Source organism: Lytechinus pictus, chromosome 2, assembly GCF_037042905.1.
Source record: "Lytechinus pictus isolate F3 Inbred chromosome 2, Lp3.0, whole genome shotgun sequence".
Classification (NCBI taxonomy): Eukaryota; Metazoa; Echinodermata; class Echinoidea; order Temnopleuroida; family Toxopneustidae; genus Lytechinus; species Lytechinus pictus.
Genome location: NC_087246.1, coordinates 53,463,921 through 53,485,327, shown reverse-complemented (window position 1 = coordinate 53,485,327; position 21,407 = coordinate 53,463,921). Strand labels below are relative to the sequence as shown.

Genomic DNA, 21,407 nt, shown 5'->3' with positions numbered 1-21,407 from the left:
ATAGTGCAGTGGGTTCTTAACGTGCAAAGGTGGTGATTCTCCTGTACACGGGGCCTCAATTTAACGTCCTATCTGAGGGACGGAGTGTTTTCCACTGTAACATAGCCTGCATCTATGAAACAGGGGAGAGACGTTTACACACAACGCACTGGCTTCAGTCATCCGCCCGGGGTGGACTCGAACCCACGATCTTTGGTTCAACGGGCAGACGCTTTACCGACTGAGCCAACTTCGCTTTACTTAAGCAGAATACTTAGTACAATGCTCAAAATCCTGGCTTAAGAATCGAACTTTGGTATTTTGGTATTGGTGGTGATTTTTTTACCTGATTGCTAAGAAAGCATGAATGCTTGTAAGCAAGTAACCAGAGGACCGACGGCTTAAGGTCCTCTCCGAAGGACCTGGTACTGAGGATTAATGCCTTACCAAAGGGCACTAGCGCACCAAGTGAGAATCAAACCCGGGTCACCGGAATACGAGTCCCCCGCTCTACCGACTGAGCTATCGCGCCTCCATTGATACCGGCCGTGGGTCATATCTTGATCACAGTTTACTCACCTCTTGTGGGACTCTGTCCTGATTTGTGGTACAACTGACAATGCCTCTTTGAAGGATGCACTGGAATAGAAAAAATACAAACAAGATTAATATACAAATCAATTGCATAACGTGCTTACCACAATCAATAAAATAATTATAAACAGTAATTTTCTAAATTAAGAATCATGTAGAGCGGTGTGTACAGCACTTTGTTGCCAAAGAGAAAATGTGCAATGATCTGAACAAGTCTGAGTTCACAGTTTGGTGAAAGAGAGCACCCTGCTTCCATTACAAAATAATTGATATTTCATTAGAAAGAATCAATTCAAGACAAATTGCTGAAAGCTAAATGATCAATAAAATAATTCCATATTTCATTGTTCAAAATAGACATGAAATGAAATACTCCAAAAATTTGCTTTGCCCAATCGATCATGGGCCCGGCAGCCGCTCCGCAGAGCCAGATCAACGAGTAATCATTGAACGCCAAACAGGGTAGAAGCAACTCCTATCTTTTAACGTCTTTTGGTCTGACGCGGCCGGGGTTTGAACTCCCAACCTCCTGGTTGTGAGATAGACGCTCTACCAACTGAGCCAACACACCAATGTTATGATAATTATTTGTCCTTGGAGAATTTTCTTTGTCAGTCACTTCCATTTTAAATTGCGAAATGCATTCGAATTTCACATTTTGAAAACTGTTACCATAAACTGACCTTGTTCCTGCATTCCTGTATGGCGACATGGCCTCTTCTAGCATACCAATATCTAGCCTTGCCTGAACAGCACCATTACTACAGAACGACCCAGTAACGCAGCTCATGATGCGTGACATCTCATCCGCTACGGCTTCTAAGACACGCCCCATCACGCGAAGCATGAAGGCAGGAGCTATGGCATTGATCTCAGCGTGAATGGCTACAGCATTCATCAGTGCTTCCTTCACATACGGACTTGCTCCTACATTATACAATAAGAACACAGATTTGGTTCAATAATGACTTGAATAGTGCTCAATATAGTAGATTGACTCAAGGCCTACCTTTTCTTGTGACCTCTTTATACAGACCAAGACCTCATCTTTGCTCAACACAATACTAATATATAGAAATGCATTGCAGATGTACTGGTAATGTACATGTATCATTTGTTACCTCTATCATGAGATTCAGTGTATCATTTCATAAAGTGCGTTTTCAATTACAATTCTGAAATTCCACGACAAATTCATCATCACATCAGGAAATCAAATAGTTTTAATCTGGTTGCTTTTAACACAGGTTTGTTGTCACTGATAAGTCTTGTAAAAGGGTGCTCAACATGACACCCCTCCTCCCCCGACACACACACCCGCACACCCTCCCTCATTTTCCCCTCCTCTCTCCCTCCCCCTAGTCTACAAGACACCGTTAGTTTTTGCATAGTGCATAATGTAGAGTCTGACATGGTAAGTCTAGATTCTGCTGCAGAAAATTTAACAAGCAAAAAAAAAAAAAAAAGGTCCTCACCTTCCAAGGGGGGGGGGGCACACTTGGGTAAAAACGGCATATTTGCATTAAAAATGTTGATTATGGCTCTCAAAAGAGGGGGGGGGGGGCACGGGCTGCATGTGCCCCCCACCCCCCTGACCTCATGAATTTTCATCAAATAAAACCATCCTATGAATCAAAACTTTAATAATCAATTTTAACAAGGATTGTATCGAAATTCAAAAAGAGTCCCCCAATTTTTTGCATGCTAATGCTGCAGTTGAAATCCAATCTTATTATGTTCACCTTGTATAATGAAGAGGGGAATCTTCATACAGGTAGCAAAATAGACCATGTCAAATATGTTTCATGGTCAGGTGGCGAGTTAAATTGTATTGCTTTACAGAGAATAAAACAAATTGAGGGGAATCTACATAAAGACCTCGTCAAATATGTTTCATGTTAAGGTAGTGAGTTCGTATCGCTATACTGAAAATCATAAACAAATGTGGGGAAAAAAGTGAAAACAAATTAAAAGAGGAATAAAAGGAAAAGAGGAAGAGGAAATAAAACTGGAGCAGATAATCAAAGACACAAAAATTCTTTGAGAACTGGAGAAGGGTTTCTTTGTTTCTCAAGTGTGACCTGCACAAGAATTAATTTTCATATAAAACGTTCTAAAGCCCCGCTCAGTTCATGATAACCCTGTTTCATGTGCTTGTCAATTATGAGAAGCAAAATATGGAATGATTTACAGTTCCACCCAACTTCTCCCCCGATAAACCCCTTTCTAGATTTGGGTTTGGTATTACTCTTTCTGGTTCAGAATGATGTAAAGATAAGGATTAAGGTTTATTTAGTTTTGGAGGTAAGTTTTATGCTTGGCTTAACATGCAGATTTTCCATCAGAGCAATTGTCGCCGAACATGTCATGGTACCTAGTTAACATTTCCTCCGGTGCACATCAAACTAATGAGAGGGCGAAACGCGAGCTGAAATTTTTGATAGACTCACGCCCCCCAAAAACAAAATAAAATTTAAAAAATAGCATTTTAAGGATTGTGAGAATTCATAAAATACCATAATCAGAATCTTACTTTAAAACAAATTATGCCAGTGCATTGAAATAAAATCATCTTGTTCACATAGAAATCAAAGGGGAAAAATTTAATTTCAGTAGTATTTGGAGAAAAAAATTCCTTGAATGATATTCCACATATTGGAAATCTTATTCAAAGAAATGGAGAGAACGCTCTCAGTTTCCGAAGTATGGGTTACTTGATCTTACCTTATGGGGATGAGTTTCATTATAGTATTCATTTGAATTTCTAGATAACAAGTTTCACCAGCTACTGATTTACATTGCTTACTCTTCAAACCTCGTTTCCCGCAATTACTATATCCATGAATATCATGATTCAACTAGAAAATATAACGTCACGACTCGTTAGTTTCTACTTAGCTTTGGCCCCCTCCTGGATGCAATTATTACGCTGAATACATATTTGAAGGTATGTTGATCATTTTGACTAATCCTTTCAAAAGTGCATGGGTGATTTCGTCCTAGGGGAGAATACGTCAAAGGATATAAGTCCATTTTCAAATCATGGTCTCTTTGACATGCACTCAAATCATTATTCACTCACTTGAAAAAAATGTTGAACCGTGAGTGAAACATTGGTGGCACAATTAAGGCCTCCATGCCCCATACTCAGGAATGATACGACTTACATTTTATGGTCCCATTTCATGCATTCATCTATGCATCTTGGTTGGTAAATCATATCGTCAATCATCGTAATTTGTATTTGTCACATCAATCTTATAAATTGATACAAAATCGCCTGATTTGGGAAGATTTAACCATTAACAAGTAAGATCATTATTCTTGTAATATACACCTTACGTACGCTTATTGTTAACTTATCAGTTGCATGTTGAGAAGTACATTTTGGAATTCAAATCAAAAGGAAGATGCATTGACTTTAGTCAGCTGGCTTATGAGTATGGGATCCTTTGTAACTTCCTTTAAGTTTGGGAAACCCGGGCTTATCAACATGATTGCTTGGATTACAATATTTTGATTGTAAAAAAAATAATGTATTAACAATTTTATGGGCTTTTTTAGAATGTCGTCAACAAAGTACTATAAATAATGAAACTTGGTCAAATGCATATCATGATGGAGTACCCAAGGAACATGCCTTGTTCCGTTCTAATTTTAATTTCATGGTTAATTACACTTTGCCATTTGAAATCTTTTCAACAATTTCAAGCCAGAACAATGAAAATGCCTTTTTAATTAATAATATACAAGGAAATTTAAAAACATGTCTTTTCACTTTAACATACCACTTTATAAACACCGAGGACTAGCATCCTCTCCCAAGTCAACTGCTTTTCATGTAATAAAAATTATTGTATGACATGCACTTCGTGCAACTTCTATATATCATATATTTAATTCTTATGAAACTAATTGGGCACTGTTTTCTTAATTTTTTTTGTATTTTAGGTTATCAATATATATTTTTGCTTGTAAACGTGGATACTCATTTTGGTCGTAACAAGGTAACCTCTCATACGCATGGCAATAGAGCCTTTTTAGTTGTGGCTCCTATACTCTTGAACTCACTTCACTTTAGCTTGAGATCCCATTCTTCTCTCAGTTCCTTTGAATTAGCACTTAATTTTCATGATTTTTCTTATTTTCACAGTTAATTTGTCCATAGTTATAAATTTAATTAAGGTCTTTAAGTTGGTAATTACGTTATTTCAGGAAGTCGGCTAAGCAATTGAGTTTAGTTAATATGATTAAGTTAAGTAGTTAGATTGAAGTAAATGCACTGAAAGTAAATTAAGGTGTTTAAGTTGGTAATTAAGTTATTCAAGGTAGTGAAGTTGGCTAAGCAATTGAGTTTAGTTAATATGATTTAGTTAAGTAGTTAGGTTAAGTAAAAGCACTGAAGTAAATTGAGGTATTGAAGTTGGTAATTAAGTTATTCAAGGTAATTATGTTAGCTATGTAATTGGGTTAATCAATATACTTAATTATGTTAAGTAGTTAAGTTTTGTAATGTAAAGCACTTAGAGAAATTTTTAATAGGCACTAGATTAAAGGACAAGTCCACCCCAACAAAAAGTTGATTTGAATAAAAAGAGAAAAATCTAACAAGCCTGAAAATTTCATTAAAATCGGATGTAAAATAAGAAAGTTATGACATTTTGAAGTTTCGCTTAATTTCACAAAACAGTTATATGCACATCCTGGCTGGTATGAAAATGAAGAGACTATGACGTCATCCACTCACTATTTCTTTTGTATTTTATTATATGAAATATTCTAATTTTCTCCTCATTGTCAAGTGATACAACGATTAATTCCTCCCAGAACGTGTGGAATTAGCATTGTTTAATACTATATGGTTAAGTCAAGTTCGTCCTTAATGTCAAATCTATAAAAAATAAAATATTGTATAATTCAAACAATAAAAAACAAAAGAAATAGTGAGTGATGGACCTCATCGACTGAGTCACCTAGTTGTGCATATCACTGTTTTGTGAAAAATAAGCGAAACTTTAAAATGTCATAACTTTCTTATTTTACATCCGATGAAATTTTCAGTACTATACTAATTTGATTTTTCTCTATTTATTCAAGTCAGCATTTTCCTGGGGTGGACTTGGCCTTTAATATTGAAATTATTATTATTTCATGTACGATTGTCAATATTTGCACCATGTGAGTATTTCAATAAAAGAACACTTTTATCTGATTTTAAGTAAATTGTTTTGACTCAATATTTTGTTTCCAATTTGTTAGACACTACCTCAAAAACATTTGATGGCAATTTAAAAATATTTTTAGAACCTTTTAAATTAAATTTAAACAATTATAATTGATTAGGATCACAGATGTTTTAATGCTGATGTGCATGTACATCACATTGTACCAACTAAAAGGAAACAATGTTTGGATTTTTATGCCAATATTTCTACTCATTTTCATCAAAATTTCTGCATGTGATGGGGGACATTTTTATGAATTTACATATTGTATCATCTTTTACATTTTATGTACACATATTCTGGTTTGAGTAGGATGACTCTTGGGATGTGCGAGCACTCAGCCCCCCCCCCCCCCACTTTTTAATGTGAGGGTTGGAAGGAAGTTATTTAAATGTATTTTCAGGGTCATTTGCCCAAACATGAATGTTGGTGTACGAGGAGTGTGGTATGAATGTGAGTGTTTCGAAAGTAATTGTCCATCGGCCAAAATAATGCATAGTTCCAGGCAATGTTAGTCGATTCTGCCTTTTCTCTGTCCCACCAGAGCAATAGATTTGAACAATCAATTCCATTGTTCTGGTTGAATTTGACTGCTCACTCGTCCCCGGACTCCATCCTACTTTTTGTCACCTGCTTAAATCTTGTTACTTTTGCTTTTTAAATCAGGATGCTTAATAAAATGCATCCTTCCACCACCACGACTTTTCAGTCTTTACTTTTTACTTTTCAGTCTTTACATTTTCCTTTTGGTACGCATGTTCACAGTCTATATTGAGTTGCATTATATTACTGTTATTATTTCAAGTTTGATGTTTTTTTAACTAGTTATGTGCACTATAAATGTAGACCTGTAAATTGTACACAATTCAGGCCTTGGTTGCAAAGTGCAATATCAATAAAACTTTTTCAATTCAATTCAATTCAATGATGAATTTGGTATCAAATGGAAGGATTTAACAAGTTCCACAATATGAGTGGTATTTTGACAGTATAGGGGTACATTTATACCAAAAGCTTCAGTGTCTGTAAAATAGATTGTTCCACTGAATTATTTTGGCTACATTCACTGGGAATAATAGTAAGATGTCAGAAATTGATAAATAAATCCCCAGAAAAGACAGTTATTCCTGTCTAGGGTACAATTAGACACAATGTAGCTTTATATCTTGCCCAAGTGGTGGAAAAATGACCGTAAATGTTCAAATTATTTACTGCATTAAGCATAACAAGTTCTCAAGTGAAGATAACTCAATGAAATGTTGACTAGATGTCCATGTGTTGAAATTGTATATACATTGCAATACACCACAGCATAATTGGCTACACTGTTTAATAGCTACATAACAAATATTGATACAGTTTGAATTCGGCTGAGCTAAAAAAAATCAAGAAATGTTGTAAATGTAACTTGTCTTCTCTTAAATTCAATGAAATTTGATCTTGGTTGAACCCTTGCCTATAGGTAATTTAAGCCTTTAGAGTTGGAGGTTTCATGTTTAATTGGGAATGTTATATATATGAGCATTCTCTACTCCCTGTTGAGTTATCACAGTGAGCATCATCTTAACAATTAACATTCTTCTAGGCACTTCGTGGAGAGTGAAAATACAGATTCAAAATATTGATTTGAGCAATGGCAGGATAAGAATGCATTTGGTTCCTTAATCTGGGCACTGTAAGTTACATACTACTGATATTGAATCATTTCATTTACTGACAGCAAACTTGTCATACATTTATATTTTTTTAAAAACTTTTATGAAACAGAATGCTGAATACTGATACACCATAAGATCTTTATTTTGAAGAAAAAAAAGAGATCACATTATTCACAGTACTTTTAACCTTTTCTTAAATCGATGATATAATCTATTCATGGTCTTATTTAGAAAGATAAGATTTACTCTTTAAGATATGAACAATACTCATAGCTTTCAGCAAATAGAAAACCAGGGAAATATTATTTGGTTCATAGAATATTAATAGGAATATTCTGAAGTAAGAGAATCAGCCTCATCGACAGAATATCGTTGATGTTTACGTTTTCTTCATTCCCTGCATAAGGCCATCAGAGCAGTTTTCATAGGTGTTAGTAGATTTGACTCATAGAAGGTTCTAGTAATCATACCTATAGGTTCAGGGCAGTTGCCCCAGTCATAGTTGCCAGCATAGACCCCTACTTCCAGAGCTCCAACCAACGGATCTATCTTCTGTTCACAGTAAGCTTCGAAGATCTTCTCGTCAAGTTCTGCATACGCTTCTTGGGACATCTACAGGTGTGTATGAGCAATACATATTGCATTGGAACATTTTATTTAGTTCATCATACTACTCTAGACTTGTATAAACCTTGGCATTTGTAAACAAATAAATGGAGAATCCCATTGGTTCTTTATACTGAAGAATTTTTATTTTTAAAAGTCTTAAGACACTACCATGAATGAACTCAAGTCTACAAATGCAGGTTTAATGGAACAAGATTTGAGTACTTTGAATAAATGAACTTATGAATTCTGCGCTCCCGATTCCCAAAATATGTAGACATTGACAGATTATGATGGTACTGTTAAAATGTACTGAAAACATATGACTGTCTGAAAGTATATTTGTCACAGAGTTCTATCATTCGTCATTGGGAAAAAATAAAATCAAACACAAATAGTCGAGTTGAGTGTCTACTTGACACCAAAATTGACTCAATATCAAAAGCTATAAACTTGACTCAATGCACCTTAGCCCTGATCTAAATTACGTACATCAGTTTATCGTTATGGTAACAGGGCTCAGCAGCAATTCAAAATCAAGGTTTCCATGGTAGTTACAATAATGATAAAGTTACCTTAGTTGGAAGTCTTTATGAAACAAGCCCCAGGTTCTAATTCACAGCAAATTACTTACATTTTCTATTTCATGGGTGCTAGGATAGCCAAGTCTCTTGAACTGCTCAATCAGATTAGGGATGACATGTTGAGAAACATGACTACAGTTACTCAGTACAATTACCAAACACTGTTCCTGTATTAAGAAAAACAAAGAGAAAAAGATATCAAAACAAGCACGATGATATCAACACAAAAAAACAGTTACAAAAAAAAATTTGGGAAAGAGTTTGATTAATAAAATAAAGTTTCATTAATTTTACAGACACAATAAAACTATGAATGATCATAAAGCAAATTTGGTATTAAATAGTTATAATTGAGGGAGTCTCTTCATGTTCAAGGGCAATAGAATTGTTCTAGAGTGGATGACCTATATTCAGATTTTATTAAACACCTTTTTTACCCTACAATCATGGTTTTAAAAGACATTTTAATTTAGTTTCAACTAGAGTAGCAAATAATAAAATCTTTCATCATCATAACAATAAATCTTCCAAAATACAAACACAAAACAATTTGAAAAAAATATATGTTTTAAGGGGATTCAGCAAAACCAGACAAAAATTTGATGAAACACAGCTGAGATCTCAATCGTGATTCTATCATGGGCATTCTTTCCCTTCGGATATGTATTGCACACTCTCCATGGTTGACCTTTACTTTCCAAGAAAACAGTGCAATTAGTTGTGTTTGCATTTGCATCATCGATTTGTGATTTTTGTTTATGATTCTATTCCAAGAAATTTTATTAAGTGCATCCCCCCCCAAAAAAAAGGATTCCAGTGACGAGGTACATCACGAGCAAATAGGCCTTCACCAAACTCTTCTCAGTTCTACATTCTTTGTGGAATCATGAGTAGAGAGACATAGATCAAATCTTACCATGGATGGGATACTGTCCTCTGGAGACTGGAATAGAGATTCAGGAGTTCTCATTGCTGCCTCAGATAATCTAGTAAAAACAATAAATAACCAAGTATGATATGAATCTTTGAAGTTAACCCACACAGTAAACTACAAGTCAAGCACAGAACAATAGATTTGCTTTTGTTCTCTGCTTTTTAGTGTAATATAGTGAGTTAAAAATTGTGACTGGTACTGCACATCACATTCCGTCTTTCACCTACATCATTGTTTTTTTTAAACTTATCGGGGGCTGCCAATTCAAGAAAAACAAGATTTGTGAAAAAGATGCAACAAAGTCTCAGGTTACGTTTCCTCTTTTCCTTCCGAGTCCCCTGGGGTAGACTTATACTGTTCTCTGACATTAATTATAATTTTTCATTCTAAACATGAATTAGTATCTGCTAGTGCATGTATGCATACTATCTACTGGTGGGACTTCAAGAGTGGCTATTCACTATCCAATAACAAATGCTTTTGTCTAACCTCTTGATAAATTAATTCAACCATGTCTCAAAATGAAACAAAGAAGTTTCCTGCCTTCCGAATTCATGATTACCCTCAACCATTCACTCAAGCATGCATTTTTTTCATAATGTCATCATAAGTTCTCTCTCCTTTTTGCTCTCTTCAGAAATGTATATACCTAAGACATTGCTAAATATGAGATATTTCATTTCTTTAATTTTAGTCATTTACAGGTTTACCTTAATTTCTGCATGTCTCCATCATCTCCCAGAAAAGCTAACTGTTCAAGACATGACGCAAATGCCTACAAAAATTCAAAGAAAGAAAAGAAAAAAATCATATCATTCAAAAACATAAAAATACATATCCATATACGATACAATAATAATAATTTCACTGTGATGGATTGAATACTTGAAAATGAAGGGTCAACGATTGTTATATAAAAGGATTAAAATAGACTTTTCATCACATCAAATGCCAAGGCATAATCCAATTGACAAAAAACTACTTCAAAAACTCATTAAAAAAAAAGGATGACCAAATTCAACTGGTATAATTAGAGCACTCTTAAACAAGTATAATCATTTGGTACAAGACACAGTAGTTCTTGATTAACATAACTGAGGACCCGTAATTAGCCCAAATATTAATTTTTCCTTGTTTGATAAAACTATATTGTATAATTTCAGTTAACTGTTCATAACAGTTGTAATAGGTATGAATAAACAGGGAAAGTACATGCATTTGTAACTTTCGGTGTACCTTTAATTTGCTCCAGAAATTTATCAAACAATTTAACATTGATCAAATTCAAGAGCTAAATAATGAGATTTGAGAAGAAACCTCTTACCATGAGCATATCAGAAGATAAATCAACAGTCTGTCTCTCTACATGTCTGTTATCAAAGATCTGGAGAAACAAATGAAAAACATGGAAAGATTCTCCCACAATTATCATACATCTTTGCACAGACTACACTGTGTAAGTTGCATTACCAAAATACAAAATGATGTGTTTGGCGATAAACTGATGATACAATATTTGAAGAAAATGACATTAGATACAAGTATAATTTAATACACGATATAAAAGGAAGTTGCTCACATAAGACATCACAAATTCAAAACTTAAAATTCTCATAGATTTAAAAAATCTTTGATGAATTATCCTTAAACCTTCACAAAAAATGTTCATGTTATCTTCTGCCATATTTTCAATAAACTTTTTGTCAGTGTGAACTTCTCCTTTAATCAACCTGCAACTTTACATATTGTTCACTAAAAATGCAAATGAAATAATTCCTTTCAAGATACATATTTTCATCTCAGAGAAAAAGATCCAACAATCTTTGAATACTGTTATCTCATACCATCCTCTTGGAAGGGTATGTTGAAGGGGAAAAAATTACAAGAGGGTTGGGGGTAATTTAGCCCCCGAAATGCTCAAAAGGGCCATGAAAACCAAAACAAATAGCCCATCCCCATCCATTGCAATGTTAAAGCTTATCAAATGTTGCAGATTTAGGCAGCAAGTTGTGGAAAGTAGCCCCGAAAGTACCAAAAAATGTGACCTCTCTTAAAAAAACATGGCAATTCATACACTGCAACTGTTTGAAAAACCTTTTGGCACTTCATACACTGCAACCATCAAGTATTTTTTTTTTAAAGGCTTAGCAATTGAAGTACATTCTAATGAATTGGGAATACAATAATGATGTTCATCCTGCATACAAACCTTCTTTTCACTGGAGCTATTACAGCTGATCACTTCCTTGAGATGCTGTAATGTGTCTACTACTATACTCTCAAATAGAGTAGGCTGAAAGATGAAAAATAAGATCATCACATTTAAATCATTTCTATTAATATCTCCTTCCGAGACTCTATTTGACAAGGTTGATATCATTAAAAGGTACAATATCCATCTTAGAAGAAGGTCTAAAAATGCTCAAAAAGCAAATTCTCCACAAATAAACATATCATGATACTTGATACAAGGGGAGAGCAGACTGTACTCAGTAAGCAGACAAAAAACTTGAACGAAGGGAAGAGAAATAAAAGAGAAAAATAATGGCATCTCAGAGCTGCCAAATTGAACAAGAACATTTCAATATTTTAAAAGCTGAAAATGCGTATTTAGGTGGGAAAATCATTATTTTCAAAGAAATACCATAAGACAAAACACAAAGCTGAAACTTTAGAAACCAGTATTTTGCATGAAACCATCAGTATTCTTCTCAGTTTTCAGTACTAAATACAAAAAATCTGCACTACTTGGCAGCTCTGACATCTGTTACTGAATATTAAAAGCAGACTAACAAAAGCTTGGTAAAAGAAGCAGAGTTGTGTCAAATGTCTAAACCACTTTGGAAATATGTTTTACTAGTTTGCATGCTACTCAGATAACTTGAAAATTTAGTTCTTATAACATATTGCAATCTCAAATAAAAAATGAATAGATCCTATATAAGTGCTCAATAATTTAAATGGTAACTACATAGCAATCATGGGCTTGCTCCAAAAAGATTCATGCACACTTGAATAGAAGCTTACTAAACTGCATTGTAAGATGTTAAGATGATTATAACATATCAGACTTACCAAAGTTGTGATGCCTCCATGTTCATCCATCTGAAGCACCCAGGTCTCACGGCCATGAAGAGCCTTGATATCTAAGAGGCGGCACACAAATACAGTAGGTCATACAACAAGTCATGTTATCATTTTCATCACTGTTCTACACATTAAGTGCATCATCTACACTCCAGGCATTATTTTCATAAGCACATACATGCCAATCTAATTACATTCATGATCGCATTCTTTTGGTTACACATTTAATATGTGGGTGGAAGGTGGCACAGCTAGATAAATGCCTTTATGAACAAACCGCTACAACACTAATCCTAACTTCATACTTAGAATCATCTGTAAATATCTAGAAGGAAAAAAATTATGACAATTAAATAGGAAGGATTTGGTTGATGTTTGAAGGTTTGCATGGTGGTATGGACAATCAAGGAAGTGTATTTGGTGAGTCCTATGAGGACTAAGAAAAGTGAATAGAGGTAGAAGTGAAATGGAAAGGTGAGAACATGGACGGGTGGAAGACGGACAGTCAATCTGTCTGAAAACCCCCCCGAGTCTTCTCTCCTGCTCTGTAACACCACTCGCCGACTCGAGCAAGACTTCCCTCATCTCTCCAACTACTCAAGCCTCCAAACTTGTCTGGTTTACAGTCCTTTAAGGACAACTCTCACTTCAGGAATGAATTCTCTGCTTTCCAACCTTCCACTTTCTTGCCTATCCATTTCACTTCTACCTCTATTCACTTTTCTAAGTCCTTCCAGGACTAATCATATGGTTTACCGTAAGTCACTTCTATGATTGGATAAGAAGGATTTGTTTGTGATTTGGAATCATCTACAAGCATATCAAAATGATTAGTTAACAACGACGCAATCAAATGCATATTCTTAAGAACAATCAACAAAATTCTTTGAAGTGTTCTTATATTCATTAGCTTTCTTGTTTCATAACAATTTGATTCCCCCAAAATATGGTGGTATTGTCAATGATTGCGAGGGAGCTGGATATAAAGAAAGGCTTTAATTTTGTTTGAACGTGCAGAGCATCGGTTAATTCTGACACCTGACCAGGAAAATGACAATTCTCCTTACCTTCTGTGGCCTCTTTGAAGAGAGTGACCATACAGTGGACTCTAAGTTCAGCCAGTAATGAGTGCAGGACTTCAAGAAGTGGGGTTGGTACTTCAAGATTCACCAAGGTACTTAGAACAGACCTGTAGGATTTAAAGACAAAGAGATTAACCAAACAACAAACTTTTACCAAACAACAAACTCTAAGATCAGGCAGTAATGAGTGCAGGACTTCAAGAAGTGAGGTTGGTACTTCCAGATTCATCAAGGTACTTAGAACAGACCTGTAGGATTTAATCAGAAGGAGAGAGAATGAACAATGAACCTTAAGAGTTAAGTTAGTAATGAGTGCAGGACTTCAAGATTCATCAAGGTACTAATATCAGACCTGTAGGATTTAATCAGAAGGAGAGAGAATGAACAAGGAACCTTAAAAGTTAATTTAGTAATGAGTGCAGGACTTCAAGATGTGAGGTCGGAACTTTGGAGATTCATCAAGGTACTTAGAACTGATCTGTAGGATGAAAAAGAGAGAAATAGAACAATAAATCCTAAGATCAGCCAGTAATGAATGCAGTTCTAGAAGTGATTCATCGAGCAACTTAGAACAGACCTGTGGGATTGAAAGAGAAATAGAATGACTAAACAATGCACCCTAAGATCAGCTATTAATGAATGCAGGATTCCAAGAAAATGGTTCTTCAAGCTTTATCAACATTCTTAGAAGGAACCTTTAAGATTTAAGTAACCATAGAATTAACTCTCAGATCAGCTAGTAATGATTAAGGACTTCCATGGGGTAAGAGTCATACTCCGATTGAAAGAGAAATAACTAGACAAAAACTCAACCTACTGTGAGTTACAGATAAATAATTTGGTAAAAAGAAGCACTTCAAAAACTAATCTAAAATAGTTTGATCTCATAACGACTGAAAATTCGTTATCAAATTTAGATTTTGGAACATAAAATAGAGACAAAACATGGCGAAACCTCATAATCTTTCCAGGTAATTCTATATAAACATTAATTTAAACAATTTAAGTCGTAATGCATAGTTCTCATCAAGAAATGTGGTAAGCTTTGCAATGATACACTGCATTCTTGAACTGAAAAATTGCAAGAGTGAAAATACCTGATGGATCGAACACACTGAGGAAGCCATGCACCTGCCCCTACTTCATTCTTGCTATCACCCCACTCTCCTAGTTTAGCTCTCTCTTTCTCATTCTTCTTCTCAAGTGATTCCGGAAGGAATGCCGCCCTCACAAGGTCCGCAAAGTAAGTAGTGATCTTTGTCATCATGGCCTGAAAATGAATTAAATATCAAAAAAGAAATGATGGACAACACATATTTGACAAACTTGAAACTACTTGTTCATCATATTTAAAGAACTAATAAACTTTATCATTTTCAAACCAATCCCTCACATAAAATTCAGATATGAATCAATGGATGGTGCAGATTTCTAACATAAATTGATGTAATTATGTTCATTTTTTTTAAAGGCAGAAATGTAGTTTATACTCACAGTGAATGAAGCTTCCTTCGACGAGTCCACAGTCATAGACTTGCCTCCAGCCTGTTTTGTCACATGAATAAACAAACATACAATAACACTTTCACCAGAATAGAGTAAGATAGAAAAAGAATCCTACTTAAAGGAGAATGAAACTCTTGGAGTAAGTTAGCTTTTGTGAAAGCAGAAAAATTAAAGAATAAGATCAACAAAAGTTTGAGTAAAATAGGACTAGCGATAGAAGAGTTATGATCATTTGAAGGTCGAGATCACTAATGCTATGGAGATCCTCCCATTGGCAATGCGACCAAGATCTATGATGTCACAGATGAACAACTCTCCCCTTTTGGACACTGAAAATATACCCCAAAACATCTCTTTTTGCTCATTCTAATCATATGACAAACGATTCATCAATGATATAATGTTGTGAAACCTCTATACTTGTCCTCTCATAAAGAGAACACCTCACCTTGTGATAGACTCTATAAAAGTGAGAATATAAGTGAAAAAAGTACTAAAGTAATGAGGGAGTTGTACGTGTGTGACATCACAGATCTTGGTCGCATTGCCACTGGGAGGATTTACATGGCATTAGTGATCTCGACATTCAAATGCGCATAACTTTCTTATTATTCATTCAATCTTCCTCAAACTTTCAACAATATGTTTCTTTGATTTTTCTCTTTGATATGGATTCAGCTGGTTTCAAGGGTTTCATTCTCCTTTAATATATGGCAGTCTGGAACATACAAACACATCATCTGAGTGTTCTAGAATAAAGTAGCATAATGATTTTTCGACAAGAAACGACATTCAGTTATTTACATGAGAATAATGATAATAGTAAAAATAGCTGGATAAACAATGCTACTATTTTTATCCCAGTTTTAGCTGCGCTGCCCATATAGGTGCTCAAGCAATCAAGGATTTTTTTTCCTACTGGGTATCCTTTCACCTCATCTGGGTTGAGTGCATCACAGTGTGGGTAAATTACTTGCTGATGGAAAACATACCATGGCTAAGACTTGAACCTGCATCCTTCAGATTGATAGATAAGAGTCATAACCACTAGACCACAATGCCCCAACATGAGAAAACACTAAGCTCAATTCAATTACGATTCCAAAATCAATTAACAATGCATATGAAGAGGAAATCTTAAAGATGGAAAAAAATTGATGTGCACAAGACAAACCAATTCTTTAAAAAAAAAGGGATGAATTGGTCACGTAAATTTTAATTTATAAAATGGAGCCTTCAATAAATGAAAATACTTGCACTTCTATAATCTACTTATGTTACAATCAATATCATTTTACTTTCACAAGAAAAATAATCTATTAATTTTGAGTGAAAATTACTGAACAAGTCCATGCTAGCAAGTACCTCTGATACAACAGATGCATTGAAATAGGATTGACCAAGCCTCCAGAGGTTGGGGAAGGTCGATAGAAGGTTATCGGCTAGCTCTTCTAAGAACAACACTTGCTGAGGGGGTGAAAACTTGCCATCCACTGAAAAAAAACATTCAGACTTGAATTAAACTGAGACATGGACAATGTTTGTTTCATCTGCCTGTTAACAAAAAATATCAAATAAATGATACAGATGTTCTGCAGTTGAAACCCCCACTTTCAACCCCAAATTTTGGTTAAAAAGCATTGTTAATTTCAGAAGTTAAAGAAAACTCTGTTCCACAGACCCTGAAAGTTTCCTTTCCTCTTTGCACTTTCACTTTAAAAAATTAGCAATTTTGGCCACTGCTTAAAGAAAAGTTACACGGTATTGAGATGCTATACCCATGTATCATGAATTTAGTCGAAAAAAATGTGCAAGCCAAGAAAAAAAGTAGGAAAATTTGACAGCGTTATCTTTTGCAGGGGGGGGGGGGGCACGATGGGATAGTATCAAAGAAAAAAATGAAAGGAATAAAGTATCATTTTGAAGAAGTAAAAAAAAATGTTGATATCAGCAACAGAGTCACACATCAATAGTTAAGCAATAACAAAAAATAAATATGAAAAGATAGTTAACATACAAAGTGAGGTACACTTACTGTTTGCATCAGATGTAAATTTGACTTGAATACCAGACCCTGAAGAAGAAGGAAAAACAAAATACATAAAAAAAACATGACTTGAGTGTGATATAGGCAAATATGTGTCTTATTTCCAGATCCTGAATTATCACCATTCCATTGCCAATTTCTTTTTTTTTAATGTCACAGCAAAACTAAGTTATCTTGTAATAATCATGATTTGAATTTAAAAGTATTCAGTATAATTATTGTTGACCTGATTTTGGTGTTTCAATTTTTTTTCTTCTAATGTTACTATGTAATCTCAAATTGATTGTCTTACCAGAAAAGTTTCTTCGATGACCTCTGACCTTAGAGGCATGACTCGGTGGCTCAACAATCTCACATCCTTTTTGATCTGAAATATAAGATGAAAACAGATATTTCTTTCCAGTAACACTTCTGCTGTGATACTCATCTAATTGTGTAAAATGTTATATTAGAATGAAGTACTGTGTAAATTTCCTTACAAGAAGAACACACTTGGCAGTCTAGCCGGCATAATGCAGTTCAATTGCAGCTGTTTCGACTTCATGACATTACTGAAATATTTTCTATAATTTATATTCCATATTTACCCATCTATATAAATCATTTATTGTTTTTACTGAAAGAAAAGCCTCGGCAGCACAGCGAATTACATTTAATTGTGCAGGTGTATACTATCGTAAGAAACCCAACAGCGCTGCCAACCCGGACAAGAACATTTGATATTTTTAAAGCTGAAAATCAGTATTTTGGTGAGGAAATCAGTATTTTCAGAGAAATACCTTAGAACAACACATGAAACTGAAAATTTAGAAATCAGTATTTTGCATTAAACCATCAGTGTTTCAGTACCAATTACTGAAAATCAGTACTAGTTGGAAGCTTCGGATAAAGTGATGCAGTCCATACAATGGTGTCCATGTACAATTATCACCCATTATGATGTAAATATAAAAGGTTCACATAAAAAGAATGGCTTCATGAGCTATTTCAATATTATATGTAAATGCTTCTTTCTAGTGGACCTGGTGACAGAGTTAATTCCATTCACCAATGATCAATGAATAGGCTACAATACTAAAAGCTAGAAAGCCTTTTGATTGCCAAGATCATGTGACCTGGAACTCAAACCAATTAACGAGCGAGAGTTGATTACCATTATTTCAAAATTTCATGAAATAGACCCTACAATTGATTAAGTTATGATGACACTTCAAACACTTAACCCTGGTTAAGATTTACTATTGATGACCAAGCTGCTGTCATCGGAAAATCACTGCCGATGTTTTGCTTCTGCTATACAAGCGAGACAAAATGCTTGAAATGGGAGGATGTCAGAGCCTGAAATCAGGCAACTGCCTATGCCTGAAGACTGTTATATCTGGGCTACATCTTACAAAGAATTATGATTGATCCGATCAAGTATATGGAAATCCGTCAATGTCATAATTCTTTCTTTCGGAAATTTGCACAATGTCCTTTGAAAACAAATAGAAGCATACTGAATTGTCAAGAAAACAGTGAATATACGAATATATCATATCTAGAAAATATTTTGAACAAACATGTATTTAAGATGTTGACATTGCTGGCTTTCCATAGTTGTTATGATCAGATTAATCGCAATTCTATGTAAGACGGAACCTTGCACTCAGGCATGCTCACCTATCTGGATATGTTGATCCTTGCATCCTGCTAGTATATCTTGGATCCACTTGTGTTCATTGACGATACACTCCCAGGCTGGATCTCCTGGACCACCTAGCTCTACCAGGTACCTGACAAGACAATCATATGCCAAAGTCACAGAACTTCAAGGATATGCAACTTTCAGGAATTGTTCAAAATGCAGAACGAAACTAACTTTTTTATCAATAGTAAGCCAGTTATTAAGTCATATCAGGGAATAATTTTGCTTTACAAACTTGAATAGCATTTTTGGTCATGAGAATTAAGCTCTCAACTAAGTTATGTACAGTCATATGTAAAAATATGCTCAACAGAAGACTTTATGCATAGCAATCTTTCGAAAATGTAGAGCAAATTGCGATGCGATATCAGGAAAATTATTCCCTGCATATGTTACAATAACAGCAATTAAATGTATATAAATGCTAGGATTTTTCTAGGGGAGTCAGAGAAGTATCAGAAATCTCAAAAATTGAAATCTGCAGCATTTTTGTATGAACTTGGGGAAAAAAACAAAGAACTAGTTATTGACTTGATTGCATCATCTGATTTGGAGTATGATGATGACTTTGGACGCAATGAACATGGTTCATCGAGTTTTATACATGCATATAGGCAATTAAATGTGGTCCATACATTATATAAATACACCCGAGCCATTCATTTAACTGGGCGTTGTGGCGTGTGCCTGTAATCCAAGGGGGAGTTCCAAATTGATGCAGAGGTTTGTGTCCTGATGACATCTTTCAGGTGATGACATTTGAGGTCGTCCTAGACATAAATATTCACATCTGACACAAATCAATAATATTAAAGGAACAGAATTTTCAAACTTCAAAAAGTTGTGCTATCCACAATACAGAAAGAAGTTACATGTGAAAGACAATATTACCTTATGAGCCTCTTCTGTTCGTCTAAAGGTGTTGGAAGTTCCATGAGTTTTTCATGCAGCTGGACCTGTAATTCACGTATCCTATTCTCAACTTCATCATACACTGCAAACCAAAGAGTAAACAGGTAATTCAAGATGATGTATATATCATTGCAAAGTATTTTTCAAGGATTAAATGGTATGTCGCTATAGGTTTGATTAATTGGCATGACATCCTTTGTTATAATGATACATGTATGTAGTCTTCAATACTGTACTTTCAATAGTGAATGGGTATGAGAAGATTTCAGACAATTATAATTACTTATTATATATATTATATTATATATAATAGCATAATATATTATATTATATCATATCATATCATATCATATCATATCATATCATATCATATCATATCATATCATATCATATCATATCATATCATATCATATCATATCATATCATATCATATCATATCATATCATATCATATCATATCATATCATATCATATCTATCATATCATATCATATCATATCATATTATATTATATTATATTATATATATTATATTTATACTTTAAACTGTTCATGTATGGGGTGTATCATAAATTAGTTACAAATGATTTTATGCTCGACTCAAAATGGACAGAAATACAATACTGTAAGCATAAGATAAGTAATTTAAATAGTGCAGAGGCCAACTATTGCAAGCAAAAGAATGCTAAATCAAACTATTAAATGGGTGATGAAAATAGAAGATAGATTTTTAAAACTTGTTCAGCATATTATAACATCAGCACAAAATATACTTCATAATGTGGCTTGTGTATGAACAATATTTGAGCTCTATAATATGAATAACAATTTCATGACCATGACCGTGATACCCACCTTTCTTAAAAGTTGATACCTGTGTATTAGAGAATAGCTGTCGAGCTCTCTCATAATCATTGATAACAACTTCATAGTCTCCCTGCATTACAAAAAAAAATGTCAAACCGAAAGGGATTATTGAGATGAAATTAAATTAAAGGAAATACTTTCGAATTGGTATAACTTGTCATCTCAAGAAATCAACACAAGAACACCCATGCACATATAAGTTAAGTTCTAATAGGAACTGGATCCGGTTTTTAATGAAAACTGGGTTAATGATATAGGCACATTGTTTCTTAAAGGTCAAGTCCACCCCAGAAAAATGTTGATTTAAAATAAATAGAGAAAAATCAAACTAGCACAACGCTGAAAATTTCATCAAAGTCGGATGCAAAGTCGACCTGGATGTGCATACAACTGTTTTGTAGAATTAGGCGAAACTTTAAAATGTCATAACTTTCTTATTTTACATCCAATTTTGATAAAATTGTCAGTGTTATGCATGTTGGATTTTTTTTCTTTCTATTCAAATCAACTTTTTGTTGAGGTGGACTTGTCCTTTAACCATTTTAAAAAAGAAGTATCTGCCTAGATTTCAAGAAAAATTAGGAAACAAATGTATCTCTCAACATCACTTGCCATAAAGGCCTATAGTACAAAGTCTAGCAA

General features: G+C 34.4%; 1 protein-coding gene across 1 annotated transcript in view; it reads right to left on the bottom strand.

Moving 5' to 3' along the window:
* LOC129277662 (exocyst complex component 2-like) overlaps window positions 1-21,407 on the bottom strand; it is a 34,095-nt gene that overhangs the window by 3,348 nt on the left and 9,340 nt on the right. The window contains exons 10-27 of the mRNA XM_064095156.1: window positions 20,754-20,835; window positions 19,881-19,983; window positions 18,965-19,077; window positions 17,595-17,669; window positions 17,291-17,329; window positions 16,621-16,748; window positions 15,244-15,294; window positions 14,847-15,019; window positions 13,735-13,856; window positions 12,656-12,726; window positions 11,790-11,873; window positions 10,905-10,964; window positions 10,291-10,355; window positions 9,563-9,632; window positions 8,697-8,813; window positions 7,927-8,068; window positions 1,257-1,500; window positions 559-618 (exon numbers count right to left, since the gene is read on the bottom strand). Coding sequence (XP_063951226.1) covers window positions 559-618; window positions 1,257-1,500; window positions 7,927-8,068; window positions 8,697-8,813; window positions 9,563-9,632; window positions 10,291-10,355; window positions 10,905-10,964; window positions 11,790-11,873; window positions 12,656-12,726; window positions 13,735-13,856; window positions 14,847-15,019; window positions 15,244-15,294; window positions 16,621-16,748; window positions 17,291-17,329; window positions 17,595-17,669; window positions 18,965-19,077; window positions 19,881-19,983; window positions 20,754-20,835 — 1,799 coding nt within the window. The remainder of the gene's footprint in view (window positions 1-558; window positions 619-1,256; window positions 1,501-7,926; window positions 8,069-8,696; window positions 8,814-9,562; window positions 9,633-10,290; window positions 10,356-10,904; window positions 10,965-11,789; window positions 11,874-12,655; window positions 12,727-13,734; window positions 13,857-14,846; window positions 15,020-15,243; window positions 15,295-16,620; window positions 16,749-17,290; window positions 17,330-17,594; window positions 17,670-18,964; window positions 19,078-19,880; window positions 19,984-20,753; window positions 20,836-21,407) is intronic.